General features: G+C 48.3%; 1 protein-coding gene across 1 annotated transcript in view; it reads left to right on the top strand.

The window, feature by feature from the left end:
• The window catches only part of LOC126504264 (diacylglycerol kinase gamma), a 113651-nt gene that overhangs the window by 69705 nt on the left and 27178 nt on the right, over positions 1 to 16768 (top strand). The window contains exon 15 of the mRNA XM_050146496.1: positions 10408 to 10585. Within this exon, the coding sequence (XP_050002453.1) occupies positions 10408 to 10585 (178 nt within the window). The remainder of the gene's footprint in view (positions 1 to 10407; positions 10586 to 16768) is intronic.

A 16768-nucleotide genomic window follows, 5' to 3' on the forward strand; every position in this document is an offset into this window, starting at 1 on the left:
GCTGGGCAGTGAGATTGCAGCAAGTGACCCTGCAAGGCAGGAGAAAGGCCCTTCATTTTGAAACCAGAAGGCTACCTGCCCTGGGGCCCTGCCAGGTCTTAAGGTTACCAGTCTCACTCTGCTTAATGGAGCTGGGCTCTTAGAAAATCCCATCTGGGCACTGGCCTCAGCTCTCCAGGTAGGCGACAGAGCCCGTTCATCTGCATCCTGAGTAAGAATGCCCGAACATACCAAAGTTTTTCTCAACTTGGAGAAGTGGAGCTGTAGAGAGGAAACAGCTTTGCCCTCTGTGCAATTCTGAGGCAACCCGCCACCCCCAGCTCTGAGAAACAGTTTTGTTTTGGAAACTGGCACCCGATGCAGACTCACTCCTGGACATGAACTTGAGCCCCCCCGCCCCCACCCCCAGCTGCAGCACTCTGCTTCCAGCCTCCCTGCCAACACCCCCTTCCAGCTGCCCCTGTCAAAGGCACTATTGTACCCTCCTGGCATGGCAACAGAGTAAGGCTAAAGTGGAAGAAAACATTTCCTACCCATGGGATGTTCTTAAGCAGGTTGTGTGTGTATGGCTTCAATGCCACATTCCTTGAGCCCACACAAATTCACCAGAACGCCATCGTCCCGTCACAGATGGCAGCTCCTCGCTAGGCTAGCTGGCCCACCACGGCTAGCTGTCAGAGAGTGTGGAGCACACAGCTGGGAGGTCAAGGCTGGGCAAAGAGGATATCAGGACAGGCTATCTCAATGAAGCATGCCAGAGTAAGTTCTGAACGTCGCATCTCTAACGGGAAGGGATTTTATGCTAACTTACTCAACAATGGAGTCATTAGAGCCCATTCTAATAAGTGAGCCTCTGGCCTCCTCCTAATTATTGAGGGCTAGGGGGCCCTCAAGAAGCCCGTTCATGTCTAGATAGCTTGGACTTTCAGAACATTCTTCCTGATTTTGAACAAGAGTTGTATGTCCTGTGCCTGGTGATCTAGTCTAGCGTTTGGCACACTCCTTAGAATAAAACAAATACATAAGATCTGTGGATGCACAAACGAACTCCCCACAGCAGGCATATTGCATCCTCCTCACTCTTGCATATGACTGCCTTCCGTAGGGCTAATGATGTGACTTTTACATAGTATCACCTTTATGCACACACTAGACATTCCAAGTTCCTAAATGCCTCTATTTATAGAGCCATAACACTCCTGGCTAGTTTTTTTTTTTTTATTGAGCTCTGGATTTTTCTCTGCTCCCCTTCCTGTCTCCTCCCCTCCCCTTCAACCTCTCCCAAGGTCCCCATGCTCCCAATTTACTCAGAAGATCTTGGTTTTTTTTTCTCTACCCATGTAGATTAGATCCATGTATGTCTCTCTTAGGGTCCTCATTGTTATCTAGGTTCTCTGGGATTGTGATTTGTGGGCTGGTTTTCTTTGCTTTACGTTCAAAAACCACTTATGAGTGAGTACATATGATAATTGTCTTTCTGGGTCTGGGTTACCTCACTCAAAATGATGTTTTCTAGCTCTATCCATTTGCCTGCAAAATTCAAAATATTATTTTTTTCTGCTGTGTAGTATTCCATTGTGTAAATGTACCACATTTTCCTTATCCATTCTTCAGTCAAAGGGCATTTAGGTTGTTTCCAGTTTCCGGCTATGACAAACAATGCTTCTGTGAACATGGGTGAGCACATGTCCTTGTGGCATGATTGAGCATCCTTTGGACATATATCCAAAAGTGGTATTATTGGGTCTTGAGGAAGGTTGTTTCCTAATTGCCACACTGACATACAAAGGGGCTGTACCAGCTTGCATTCCCACCAGCAATGCAGGAAGTGTTCCCCTTTCCTCACAACCTTTCCAGCATAAGTTGTCATCAGTGTTTTTGATCTTGGCCATTCTTACAGGTGTAAGATGGAGTCTCAGAGTTGTTTTGATTTGCATTTCTCTGATGACTAAGGATGTTGAATATTTCCTTAAGTGTCTTTCAGCCACTTTAGATTCCTCTGTTGAGGGTTCTCTGTTTGGGTCTGTACTCCATTTTTTTTATTGGATTTTGTGTTCTTTTGATGACCAATTTCTTGAGTTCTTTGTATATTTTGGAGATCAGACCTCTGTCTGATGTGGGGTTATTGAAGATCTTTTCCCATTCTGTAGGATGTCCTGACTAGTTTTTTAAAAGACTTGGGTTTTGTTATTGTTGTTTTAATTTTATGTGTAGGAGTTTTTGCCTGTGTGTATGTATGTGTACCATTTGTGTGCAGTATTCCTGGAGGCCAGAAAAGGGGATCAGTCCCTTGGAACTGAAGTTGCAGATGGCTGTGACCCAACCCAGGTCCTCTATGGGAGCATCAAGTGCTCTAACCACAGAGCCATCTCTCCAGCCCTGCCTGACTACTCTTGTTGGAGAATACCCTACAAACGGTCTCCTAGGTAACAGAGCACAGCACTAACAGATCTCACACACAAGCTTTTTACATTGGTCTGGCTTTTTGATCTTCCAGTTGCGTCTCATACAAGAAATCTGAAGGGTTTGGGAAGACAAGCACTAAACAAGTTTGGGAGAGAAAGACCTTCTTTAGCTCATCGAGCCTGTTTCCTCATCTGCATAACGAGCACATAAACACCGACACTGCAGAGTTAAATGGATTGAGTGAGTAGAAAATATAGGATGTGCCTGGTTCATAATTTGCTAAAAAATGATGTGCATTATTGTATGTGGATGCTATTATCTTACTGCCCACAGCAGACATCAGCTCCGAAAACCATATAAAATAGCCTCTCCGAACACAGGACAAGTAGCATTGCCTGCAAGAATGACCTACACACCAGATCCGTTTTTTATGGAGACAGGTAGACTGCCTTCTGAAGACTGCTCTCTCCACTCAAGGCAGCACGGTGTCTTCCTCACAATACACAGCAGACATTAACTCTGAAAACATTGACTCTTGTTCTTCTCTAGGCAAACAAACAGTGTTGTCCCTGGCTTCTTTTCTTACACTCAGAGTAAATTCTCTAATTCTAGCCACAGGCCCTGTAAATGGGGTCTCTCTGCCTCTAACCATTCATATATCCAAGCCAGCCTGCTTGCTGGTGCCTCTCTTCCCAACTTTTTCTGCTGATGCTGCTGTACCTCGCAATTGGCTATAGTCAGAGTGTTCATACCTTAGAGCACAACAGTTGCTTGCTTTTTGATTTTGTTTGCCTGGAGACCTTGCTGCTGAGCAGTTCGCAGCACCTGCCTCCAACACTGACCTGAGAAAGCACCTGGGGGACTGGCTCCTGTCCTATTTCCACTCCATCCCTAGACCTAGTATAGAGTAAGTTCCCACTTACACTTGATGAGCGAGTGCTTCTGTCTTCTCTGTCTCAGCAACCAACCTCTGATACCTCTTTCTGTTAGGGGGAGGATACTTTAGCCATGATCAGAGGATTACTTCCTGCAGACTAGGGTCAGCATTTGCATCTATTCCTTCCCAGACATTGTGTTCACTTCACTTAGCCATCGCTGTATTGGTCTAGAGAGGTTGGGTAGATTCTTGGAAAGACTTTGTCTGTGGTATTCATGAACAACTGGTTCTCCATTTTGGGAAAATGAGGATTTCTCTACAGGTTCTTTGCTGTCAGCTCATGGTAGTTATGCTGAACACCCGATATGGGTCAGTGGAGAACAGGGAGCTCTGAACACTGCGCTTACCTTCTATTGAGCTTCCAGAACAGATGCCATATCCATGGAGAAATCAAAGCAATGAAATGCAGAGAAGGCGAGAATCGCTTCCTTGCTAGACACCTGAACAGTTTTGAGGAGCTACTACATCTCAGGCAAGTTGGGATTTATCAGGCATAAAAGGGGCAGTAAACTGAACCCCAATTCTTTGGTCACACAGAACAGTTTAGTCTAACAACCAGTTACTAGGACCCAGCTAGCTATCAGCTCTGATACTATTTTTTTCCAAACTAATGAGGGTTATGGGGAAGGCTGGATCCTGATGTGCCCTCTAGACTGCCAAGCCAAATTAGAAAGGACCGCTCCCCGTTCTGCCCACCACTCCGTCTTCTCCCAGGCTCCACAAGACCTTGGGACTCCACAGGTCGATTTACCAGGGCTCTCCCTGCTTGATACTTGTTGGTTCCCTCAAAAAGGAGGCGAAGGAGGGGAGGGTGACCCAGGCTTATGTCAATCCCCCCAGTCCCTGCCCTTCAGGCTTAGTCTGGAGCTCTGCTCTGGAGCCCTGGCATCAAAGGAGGCCACCTGCCCCCAGCCATCAGAACCCATCAGGATGTGGGCCATCTCGACCTCAGCCCTCTCCCTCTACACTGTAGAAAGACATTGTCTGTAGATACAGCCCAGTATTTCTCCCCCAGCGGGAGCGCTACTTCCTGGGTTTTGTCATTACTGGGAAAAGGCTCAGTATCATTCTCAGACCCTGCCTCCAAAAAGAAAAGATAGTGAAAATTTATAGATCAACCTCCCTCCACGGGGGAGTGGTGTGGGACGGGGACACAACGACAAGAGGTCTATCAACTAAATATGGTAACACCTCCAGACAAACCGGTAATTAGAAAATAGGAGGTTGTTGAGAAAGTTAAGAAATTATGATTGCCATTGGAGAGTGAAGATGACTTAAGTAATTTTAAAGATACACAGAATTTACGGACAGAAGGAGAAAATCCTGGTCTGCTGTAGGTCGACATGCATGTGGACCCTGAACAAGACTGGCTGCCAGATGTAACCTCTAAGCCGGGTCTCCTCTCTGTCTCTCTGTCTCTCTTTCTCTGTCTCCCTCTCTTCTTCCCTCCCCACCTCTCTCTCTTCCTACCCCTTTAGAAATACCCATAATAAAAAGATTAAAACAAAGTGAAAGAGAGGGGAGGGGAGTTTCAGAATAATGCCAGAGTACCCTAGAAAAGGAACGGGGAGCCTGAAGCTAAAAGCAGGCACGAGCCTCTAAAGCTCTTCTGGCCAGAGCTCCACCTCCTCGGTCCCTGAGTAGACCCAGCCCAGTAGTAGATGGAGCTTCGATACAAAAACAAGCTGCTTACACACCAGAGAAAATCTGCCTGCTGGTGGTGTGGAGAATCCAGGTTAGGGATAACGTAGTCTAAAAACTGAAACAGGTCGTCAAATAAATAGAATCTCGATCCCCGAGGTCCTGCAGAAACGGGTCAGCAGGGCTGGAATGCAGGAGGCCTCCCCTCTACCTTTTCAGGTCAGAGAGGAGGCCCTGCTGCAGGATGCGTGATGCTCAGCCTCCCTCCCCTCTAATGCTGTCGACCCCTCAGCGAAGACCAGAACTGAGAAAGTCTAGGCTCGGCCCAGAATTGCTGCGATCCAAAGCATTGGGTTGGGGAAGGGCGAACACTACTCCTGAGCGCTTTAGTCATTTGCTTGTCAAAGCCTGTGGCCTCTTAACCTAGTCTCTGGTTGCCTACACAACGACCTTCTATCCAAAAGAACCATCCCTGCTTTGAAGAAGCCAGAGCTATGGATGCCCGGGCCGCCATGAACCACAACAGACAACCGGGGTTCCCCGAAGCAGGAGTTGTGCTGGCCTCGGTGGCCCCTGTCGTACCTGCTGCTGGTGGCAGCACCCGTGCGGGGCGATCTGAGTGTGAGTCTGAGCCACATGCCTGGATGTAAAGGCTGGGGCGGGTGCAGCTCAGGCAGGAGTCGGAGCGGAGCTTGCCAGCCCCAGCCTAGCTCAGGGCGTCAGGAAGAGGCCTCCAGGCTCTCCCTGGAGCTACCCCGGAGGGAGCCAGATGACATCACGGAACACGGAGGCATTCGCAGGGGAATAGGACGTGCGTCCTGTGTTCCAGTTAGGCCTACAGTGTGACACTCCTGACTCCAGTTTCTCAGACTCAGTTCAGCAAGCCTTGCATCTTCAGGGAGTTCCGAAGGAAATAAGAGACAGTGGCTAGGAGACTGGTGTGCAGAGGAGGGGTAGTTTTAAACTGCTCCAGCCAAAGTCAGGGAACGGGGTGAGGTGGGAGGGGGAACACCAGACTCAGATAAAGCAGGACATAAAGCTCCCACCAAAACTTGGTTATCCCCCTCCCTCCTTTTCCAGGTGACTACTTAAAGCTCAGAGAGATTAAGGACCAACCCAGAATCACACCGCAGTCTCACAACAGAGCCGGGATTTAAATCCCTCTCTCTGAACCCTAGGGTGTTCTTTTCAAGGGTGGCTAGAGACTTCAGTGTTAAGACTCCTCAGAGTCCTCCCACCTCTCTTATTTGCTCCACTTTACCTTGGGTGGAGAAGGGGAGTGAACAGCCTAGCAAGAGCAAATAGAGGGGGGTTGCTCTTCTAGGGAGGCAGCAACACTTAACACTCCTCGGTGGTTATGGCTATGGGACAGACACTTAACACTTAAGGCTGCCAGCAAGGAAGAAAGGTTGACTTACTGTCAGGGGAGAGTGCTGGGGGTATAGTTCTTGGGTTTGTGGGTTGTTGTTTTTAAACAAATCTGGCCTAGAGATGGGATTTAATAACACTAATGTCTAAGCCCTTCTAAGATAGAACGGCAGTGGGGGAGTCAATTATTCAAACAACAGCTGCAAGCTGAATTTTGCTGTAAATCCCAGCATCAGCTTCACCACCTCATCTCAGAGTGGAATCTGGCATCCAGTGCCTGCGTTGGCAGCCTCCATCTGCATCTGTGCCGTGACCTTGAGCCAGCGGCTTCACCATCCGTTGGGACAGCAGGGGCATCTCCCTCACCATCAGGATCCTAAGAGGCACTGTAGGCGAAGGCAGGCCTGGTGCCCCAGGAAGTCTGGCCAAGGGTAGCTCTGACTGTTACTACTTCTCAGAAGGGAAGAGCTATTTCAGTCAGTGATGAATACAGAGAGGTGCTGTGGAAGTTACTCCACCCAGGGAGAGGGATAGCCTTCTGATCCAGGAAGGGATACAAGACAAGGACAGTTCCAGGTTCAGAGCTGAGGGCAGCTGATTTTGAAATGCAGGCAAGTTTTGGCACAGTGACCCAGAGCCTAAATTCCTATTTAGTAGTAGCAGAGGAAGAGTGGACCAATAAGAATACTCTGCAAGATAAACTCCTAACAGATCACTAACCACATTGAGAAGAAAAGGGGGAAGGGGCTCTTGCTGTTCCCAAGTCGCCGTGACAGCAACAGGGAGGCCAGGATGAGCCCATGCGTTAAGGGAGACTGGACACAGAGACACGGAGACACAGAGGCAACATGAAACCACGCCCAGGAATAAGCACAGAGAACACCTCCGACCTAGAAGCCTGGCTCTGGAAAAACTGTAGCTGAGGAGAACGTGACATGATGTGTGGAGCAAAGCAACAGAAGAGAACAGAACAAAACATGAGACGTATAGTTCAGTAGACCTGCCCTTCGAGAGGTTTTCTTCTTTTCCGCATTGCTAGCGGCTTTCTGCTGGTGGAAGTTTATAAACTTGACACGAACTTGAAGCACCTAGGAAGGAGAACCCGTCATATCGAAACTGCCTCCCTCAGATTGGGTCGGTGGGGTATTGTCTGGACTGATAGCTGATGTAGGAGGACCCAGCACTTTGTGGGTGGTATCGCCCGAAAGCAGAAGGTCCAGATTATATAAGAAGGGCAGGTTAAGCAAGCCCCGGAGAGCAAGCCAGTAAGCAGTATCCCTCTGTGGCCTCTGATTCAGTTCCTACTTCCAGGTCCTGACTTGAGTCCCTGCCCTGAATTCTCTCAGTGATGGACTGTGGCCCAGGATGTGTAAGCCAAGTTAACTCTTTCCTCCTGGGCTTAGTTTGGACAGTGTTTATCAGAGCAACAGGGTGTTGAACTGAGACAGGTCCTAAATTAAAAATGGGGAAACAGATGCCAGTGCCACCGCTATGGCTAAGGTAGAGCGATGAAGAACTTAATGACCTTGGAAAATTCACACACATTTTTCAATCCTGCATAAGGTCAAGAGATGAGCGTCAGGGTGACAGAAATCCCAGTGGATGTGACAGTATCATTTAGCGTCAACTGAAAGAGCTGGTGAGGGTCATAGCACATGAATGAGAGAAATGATGGTAGTTAGCATGTTCTGCTCTTCCAGGTGCTTCGTCCATGTCTTGTTTTATGAGCATGATAATGCGATAGAATCCCAGCTCCAAGAGACAGTGGTGTGGTTGCCGCCTGTCCCACGGAATCATGTTAGTGCCGTTGTTTTCTATGCCAGGGATGCTACCGCTTAGTCAGGTCATCAACTGTGGTGTGTGCAAACTGTAACAGTCAAAATAAGGAAAGTCTGGAAAGGAGGTTCAAAGCCCTGGTCACACGCAGCCCAGGGGTTGCACAGCCAGATGAGGGAGAGGGAGATAAAATAGTTAAATCTTACCTTGAAGTTCGTACGCTGCCATCTGGACACTGTGCAATGTACTCAGCTTCTGTTCTCTGTGCCTCCGTTCTCCCAGATACACAAGGACAGCAGCCATTGTAACTGGCGGGATGGTGTGGCAATCATCAGTTCCTTGGGGTTTTTTGGTTTTTAGTTTTTGTTTAAATGGATTTTCTTGTGGTAGTTGTGGTGGTGCTGGTGGAAGTTTTCTTGGGTTTTCTGTTTGTTTGTTTTGAGACTGAGACAGGGTCTAATGCATCCCACATGGACCTTGAACTCACTGTGTAACCAAGGATATCACTGAACTTCAGCCCCCCCTGAGCACTCTGCCGTGTGCCCGGTGTGTGCACTGCTAGGGATGGTGTTGTGCATGCCAGGTTGGCACACTGCTTACTGAGCCCCAGCCACAGACCCCATTACCGTGGTAATGATGATCCTCTCTCTGGGATGTGTTGATTGGACTGGTTGAATGTAAGGAGGAGGAAGGCCAGGCCACCTAGCTCCAAGAGGGAGGATAGGCCCAATGGAGGAAACCGGAAGAACGAATCCATACCCACTTCAGAGAACTTTCAGAGGATCCAAACTCCCCAGTGCAGAAATGAGTTCCCAGTTACCAGAAAAGCTCTCTGTATTCTTATTCTCTGGCTGGGACCAGTCACAGAAGGTGGCAATACTGATTAGGAACTTCAAAGAAATCAGGCCGTGAGTCACTGCTCCAGCTCTCTCGTCCTCCTCTGGCCAAGACTCGGAACCTTTGATTTCTGTGTATTTTTAGGTCATTTTCTGTTGTTCCTCATTACCACAAACTGGGCAAATCGGAAGTGACAGATGTTTGGTCCTTACCATTCAGGTTCAGGGCCAAGGGGCTGCACGTGGTCTGGCCTTTCTCTGGAGGCAGCACAAGCGCCGCTGCACTGTGCTCTCCCCTTCCCTTCCCGACTGGGCTAATGAGATCACGGGGCTCCCTGCTCATCTAATCCTAATTAGGCCCCACCTCGTAATACCATGACAATGGAATTAACCCACCAGGAATTAGATGGAGGCCTTCACACCACAGCAGGAGGCAACCCAGGTGGCCGCAGATCATTACTGTCTGCTTTCAGCTGTTTGCCTTTCTTAAAAGAAGCAAAAAGAAAGAAAAAAAGATTATTATTATTATCTTTTTTTTCTTTCTTTTTGCTTCTTTTAAGAAAGGCAGGAGGCGGTGGCGGGGAAGAGACAGAAATCAGATAGAAAGGAAGGAAGGAAGGAAGGAAGGAAGGAAGGAAGGAAGGAAGGAAGGAAGGAAGGAAGGAAGGAAGGAAAAGAAAGAAATTTATAGTCCAATTCCACAAGTGTGGGATTTACCTATGCATTCTTGGGCAATATAGGCTATCTCTTTGGGTCCCATTTGTTCTGCAAATGAAATACGTTTCCAATCATCTCGAGGAACAAGAATCCAAGCTAGTGTGTTTTTTCCCCTGCCCGGGTAAGCATCGAACCAGAAAAGGATTCACAGCTAGGTGGGGCACACAGCCTCAAGCCTTCCAACCTTTCAAACCCCCTGGGGGCTGGGGGTGGCAGAGACGAGACGAAGTAGCTCAGCTGCAGCAGTCAGCAAGCTCCTGTGCCAGAGCCACACTTACGGAGCTCTGAGAGACAGTTTGAAAGCTCTCCCAAACCTGAGCGTCTGGCACCTCTCCCCAGAGATGATAAAATAAAGGGGTAACGTGAAAAATTGTCATTTGTGGAGAATCTACCTGGTATCAGTTTCTGGACCCGGTGACGTGGCAGATCTTCACTGTGATTAGGAAGGATCCAGACTGAGGATAGGAGTTTGGCAACTGCCTTCTTCTAAATTGCACCCATAAGCGTTTCTAGCCCTTTGGATATTCTCTGCTGTCTTTCCTGGAGCCAACCAGGATGAGATGGCTCCATCTCACTACAGTGTTCAAAGCCTTAATTCTAAGAAGTTGCCAGATAGATATTCAGTTTCCAAGAGGCCTTGTTGGGGTGGCTGAGGACCAGCCACACCCTTTAAGAAGCCCTGCCACACCCAGCCCCACTGTGATCTGCTTTCTCTCTGCTTCGCAGTGTGATGGAGTTAAGGTGGACCTGAGCAATATCTTCCTGGAAGGCATTGCCATTCTGAACATTCCCAGCATGTACGGAGGCACCAATCTCTGGGGAGAAACCAAGAAGAACCGGGCTGTGATCCGGGAAAGCAGGAGGAGCGTCATAGACCCAAAGGAGCTGAAATGCTGTGTCCAAGGTAAGCATGAGGATAATTGCTCCAGCCATCGCCCTGGTGACAGAGCGAGCTGGCAAGCCACACAGAACCTGCAGCAGGCTCAATAAGGCCCCCACGGCTGCCAAGGACCTGGTGCTCTGGGAACAGGCTGACTCATCATCCATGGTGTAACCAAGTTTGCAGCCTAATCGAGAAGGCAAGACTCACAATAAAGGAACCCTAGATGATAGTCGGTAGGCGGACCAGGACTCCATGATGTTAGGAGTCAAGTGCTGCTCCTGCCGTGGGTACCAGTGTCTTCCAGGGTTTACATTCAACACTCATCCCCATCACTCCTTCTCCCAGGAAACCCTCCGTCCTCATGGCTTTAGAACTCTCCTTGCTCCCAATTTTCTTGGTCACCCCACTGTTTACTACCCAGTCTCTTTTCTCTCTGGCCAGTTGATTTTTTTTTTAAATCCAGAATCCAAGCGCTTCTCGCCACCTACTTTCTGACCTCCTGAGTCTAAGCCACTGTCTTCTCTCTTCTGAATTGCTAGAAATCCTCCTCTTTGGATTCCTTCTTCTACCGGTGCCATGTACAATGTGTATACACCAGGTGCAGTGGCGTGTCCCTGTGATGTCAGCACTTGAGAGGCAGAAGCAGGGGTGTGCGGCCCGCCTAGGCTGTTTGCCTAGGACAATCTTCCTGAACAGTCTAGTCCTCACCGCTGCATAAAGACCCCCAAGAAAGTGTCCGATTATGACACGGACCAAATCTAGTAGTGACTCCAGATAAAAAGCCAAAGGTCTTAGTGAGACCTGGAGCCTTGTGGGTCTAGCCTTCAGCTAGCTCCCAGACCTCATTGTCTGCAGGGACCCTTCCCCTTACCTCACTCTGCTTCTGTCACGTGTACAGGTGGCTTCCATGAGCCAGCTAGCCCTTTCCAGAACAGCCGGGTAGTATGTCTCAGAGGCCCTCAGCTCGTAAGGCACAAGGACACCGAAGACAGACAGCTTTCTGAGATGCCCTTAAATGACCTGCATTTATCAGCCAAGGACTCAGTCAAAGCTCCTGGGTGCCGATTCCTTTGAGGGATTGTCTGGCTTTTATGGCATTTTAGTTGCCTGGAGAGAGGAGAGGTGAGAAGCCAGGGCGAGGATATTGATTGCCACAGGTACTATACCAGCAGGAGAGGATTGGATTCTAGTCTGGGTATTGTTACCAACCCTTTTTTTTCACCTCAGTTTTCTTTGCTATAAAACCAGCTTTTTAGGTAAAATCTCATTAGTTGGGTAGATGGGGCTGAAGAAGAAGATTGATTCCTAAACAAGACCTGCTCTGTGAAAAAGATTCCTGGACTCTGATCTACCTAGCATTACAGGGAGGGGCTACCTACCACTGAAGGAAGGGGCTACCTACCATTGAAGGGAGGGGACTACCTACCATTAAAGGGAGGGGCTACCTACCATTGAAGGGAGGGGGCTACCTACCATTGAGTAGAGTGAGCTACCTACCATTGAAGGAAGGGGCTACCTACCATTGAATGGAGTGAGCTATCTACCATTGAATAGAGGGGGCTACTTACCATTGGAGGGAGAAGATGACCTACCATTGAAGGGGGGAGGCTCTGTACCTTTGAATGGAGGGAGCTACCTACCTTTGAAGGGAGTAGTTACTTGCTAATTTCACATGGATCATCTATATTCTAAAGCAAGGTAATCAGAAACATCTTCATACCTCTGTCCTTTCAAAGAGAACACAGGGATGTTTCTCTTTTGCCCTCTTATGGTCCCTTTATTACACATAGTAAACTTTTCAATTTGTATGAATTATTAAACTGAATAATTCATTCCTCTTTCTTCCCTTAGCAGGGGAAGTTGTGGGTGCTAGCAGAGTGAGGGAAATATTGGAGGTTGTACAAAGTTCCTGACACCCCTCCCCCCATGCTCCCACTTCAACCCCACTCTCTCCTCCCTGGCATCCAGCTCTATCAGAACAGAGAAGGAACTGGCAGAGAAGAAAGAACCCTATCCCATATCCACCCAGGGGCTTGAGGATGCTTTTCTTGAGATTACATTGTACCTTAGAGCTGAATGTCAACTTGCATCTTTTCCTTAAATCTCTGATCTTACATCTTTCTTTTCTCTAAGCAAGAGTAAACTGTTGCTCGCTCTTAGCCATCAAGTATGGGAGGTCTTTTCCCCAACCCCCTTCCCAATTCCAAAATGCGCTTTCAGAGTTGAAAGATGAAGCCCTTCCTGTTCTTCAACAGGAGTGTGAGCAGATCAAAGCAGAGGTCAAAGAGAGGCCCTGGCTTCTGGGCTTTGCATAGATCTCGACTCTGAGCCTTCCTCCAGAGAGAGGTTGGGTCCACAGTGGGAAAAGCTGAAGCTTTCTCTTTGTATCTGGGCTCCAGCTCACACTGCTCTCACTAGCATGTGGCCTTGTGTGTGTCTGTTCGTCTTCTTGGCTCTCCATTTTTCTTAGTTGTAAAGCAGGCAATCTGGAAATCATATTTTGAGGCGTCTAACATCTCCAAAGACTGACAGTTTATGTGGCGTCCTGGAGCAGAATTGTATGTATATCTTTTCTTGGGTGTGTTGTATACCAGGATTTCTGGGTCAGTAGCTAAGGGGGCAGGGAGCTCTCTGCAGGCTCTTTATTTACTGAGATTCTTGACTCCTGGGCCTTTCTTGGAGACTGGAAGAGAGGGAGAAGTCAGGGCACAGGGTAGGAGAGAAGGGTCTCATCATAGGAAGTACAGGAGAAAAGAGCAGCAGGAGACTTCTACCAAATCTCTCCTCATACATCAACCTGGGGAGAGTGGCCCAAGTAAGAAAGTTGCTTAGGATTAACACGAGTGAGTTCTGTGGGGACGCAGCCTGCTGAGAAGGCAACAAGGGCACAGGGAATCTTGCAGGTGGTTAACTTGGGTTTAAATTTTGGCTTTCTATTTTTCAGTTTTATTAAAATTTGAAAATTAGCTCACCTCCTCAGCTTCCTCATCTATAAGTTGGGTGTGATAATACCTAGTTCCCTAGCTTGTTAAGAAGATGGTGGGCATAAAAGTGCCTGGACTCAGTGGGAGCTCACACCTAAAGGCAACACCCTCCTTCCTCTTCCGAGCATGCAAGTAAGGATCTGGGTTTGACACTTCTCTCTTTGGCGTGTGCCAGCAATGAGACAGAGTAAAGAGCCCGCAGAGTTCCCTCAGCCTTGGCCCAGCACAGATAGCTCACACAAACAATTGTACCTAGTGTCCCCCTCCCTAGATCTCTTGGGTTCCAAGGACAGAGGCTAGGGATTATAACTCTCAGAAGCCCTACTATCTGTCCCCAGCTGTCAAAATCTAAAAACCAAGGAGCTGAACAGATGGCTCAGCAGTTCAGAGTACATAATGATGCTTTCAGAGGACCTGAGTTCAGTTCCCAGCACCCATATCAGGTGGCTTACAACCAACCACCTGTAACTCCGGTTCCAGGGAGCCTGATACTGCTGACTTCTACAAGCTCCAGCTCTCAGCTATACACAGACACATAGACACACACTTTAAAATAATAACAAAATAAAAGTTTAAAAAATGAAAAGCATTCGATAAAAGAGAAACTCATGGCATCAGTCATCATTAGTATTTGTAACCAAAATGGTCAGAAGTAATCTTTCATTTGTATATTCCATTGTAGCCTGCAAGTCATTTTATGTGAGTGAATATAATCATAACCAAAATCCCCCCAAAAGGTTAAGTACCTAGCCAAATATTCCTGATTTATAGTTGGGGGAAAAATTGGTCAGTTTATGTCCAGAAGTAGCATTGGAACCAGACTTGTGTCCATGATTTCAAACCAGCCCTTAGAGGATCTGTCCCTCTGGAAAATGTACTGAAGAGGCTTCTGCGTGTGTTGTACAAGCAAGGCTTTCACAATATAGTCCAATAAGAGGACCCAGTCTACTTGGTGACGCTCTGTTCCTCTGCCTTAATGACTCACCCCGCTAGAGCCCCCCCCCCCCAGAGAGAGACCAGCTTGGAATTTCCTAGGCACTGAGCTTTGCCTCGGTCTCCCTAGAAAGTTTGGGTGTCGGTTGCCCTGAATCCTAGGCTGCAGTCCTCCCCACCTCTTTCCCTGTCTGTCTTGGAAGACGAGGGCCACATGTTCCACAGTCACCTTTTGTTTACTGCTCTAGCTGGTGGCTGAACCTGGGAGAGTGGGACCTAAAAAGGAGGCGGATTAAGGTCTCATTTGATAGCCGGCTTTATTCAGAGCATCAGACAGCTTACACCCTGAGGGTTACGGAAGGTCCCCTGAGTAGAGTTCTCCTGGGCTCAAGTCCTCATGATCACAAGGACAGGCTGCACGTAGCAAAACCGTTTTCCCTCAGAGGTTTTCCACGGAGACTTATGAATACCAACAGCTGAAGGGACTCACTCCTATCTACTACACCTGGGAGGGCCAGGAAGACAATTCCAAGAACAATTCCGTGTTATGAAGAAACCGAGGTCCCAAGACCCTTGCTTTGTTTTCTTGGAGTTTTCTAACAAGCACTCAGAATTCTCACATGATTCAATTCTTGGACTGTGTTTCAACAATCTTTGTGTCCTTTGCACAGCCTACTACCCAGAAGGGTGTAGAAGGTTCTACAGAAATTGTTGCTGCAGGAAGAGAGAGAGGAAGGAGTCTTGCCTTCAGTCCGTACAGTGGGCAGTAGACTATAGGAACAGGCATGAAGCAAAAAATGATGAAGAAAAAGACTTAGAAAGCATTGTGTGTGACTATGGGAACCATTAAACACTCATTTGACAAGATGTGCTAGTCATATTTAAATAACTAATTTGAATGCAGCTTAAAGGACTTGTAACTGAGAATCTGTGTGGAGTGAAGGGATATACCACTGAAGATGAACAGAAAACAAAACACCCTCAGGCCTCCTCACCTTCATTCCTGTGACCTTACATCTCCTAGCCTCCATTTCAGTCCTTCACCGAACAGAACAGTGACGGCCCCTTCCCTCTGGACTTTTGCCAGGGTTGAATTGGATCATCCTTGTAGGGCAAGTATGTAGTAGCACCTAGAACCTGATGAAGCCTTGGCCAACAGTCATCATTGTCCCCACTGGGTGTTGAGTGACGTGAAGGGACCGATTGAGAACCTCTCTCAACTTTTCCTTCCGAAATTTGGCCTAGATTTCCTTTAAACCACCCATGGCTCCAACAATCCGCACTTCTTGGGTTATTACTGGAACTAGACTTCGGTGCATTTGGCTGTGGCGGGAGAGCTTGGGAAGACACCTGAACAGACTGCTGTTCAGACAAGCAGGGGGACGGACAGGGGTCTGGTAGCCAAGTGAAGCACAAGTCTGGGTGAGAGAGTCAAGCTGGAAAGCAGAGCCCTTGGAGTCCTGCCATCCCCTCTGGCACCAGGCCAGGATATAAATGAGAGACTTCCTACACACTTTCTCATAACCCTCAATCCAGTCTTCAGGCTGGAGCCCGGAGTGGGCTGGGGATAAGTTACCCCCACTGGACCCTCTGGCCGTCTCACATGTGGCTTCTCTATCAGTCCCACTCGAACCACAAATAGGGTGTTCTAGGCAAAGCTCTAAACCAAAATCTCTCGAGATTATCATCAAGTAATAATTTCTGCCGGAAAACAAAACAAGGGTCAGACACTTCTGGTATAGAGTTTACTTTGAGTGGTTCTTACAGCTTTACAGACAGGCTTTCTGTCAGATCATTCAACATGCGTGCAAACACAGTAGAGAGTGATGGGGAATAACGACTCTCCCAGCCACGAGAGGACTAGCTCAGCATGCCCTGGATAAGATAAGCCTACCGTGAGACATGCAGAAGGGTGGTCAGCGCTAAGAGCTGCATGACTCCCAGGTTCAGATGAGTCCAGCCAGCTGGTGTAACATTCACAGGCACATCTGTGGCCTCCCTAGCCTGGTACTCGGTCTCCAAGCCCAAGCGCATCATCCCTGCTATCCTCAATCCAGAGGCTCTCCTAGGAAAGGGAAGCAAACCCTGGTCCAGCCCCACTCCACCCCACAGGACTTCTCTGCTCATTCGACTCTGCCGCTCCTGCAAGCCTGGGTGGCCTGCCAACCTGTGCATGGTGCCTTGTGGATCTTCACCAGCTGTATGAAGAGTGCCCTGAATTCCAAAGCCAGGACACAGATGCCATCCGGTCCTCTCAAGGGCTGATACAGCCAAGCTCAGTTCAGAC

Source organism: Alexandromys fortis, unplaced genomic scaffold (genome assembly GCF_014885135.2).
Source record: "Alexandromys fortis isolate MF-2015 unplaced genomic scaffold, M_Fortis_MF-2015_v1.1 scaffold_56, whole genome shotgun sequence".
Taxonomy (NCBI): Eukaryota; Metazoa; Chordata; class Mammalia; order Rodentia; family Cricetidae; genus Alexandromys; species Alexandromys fortis.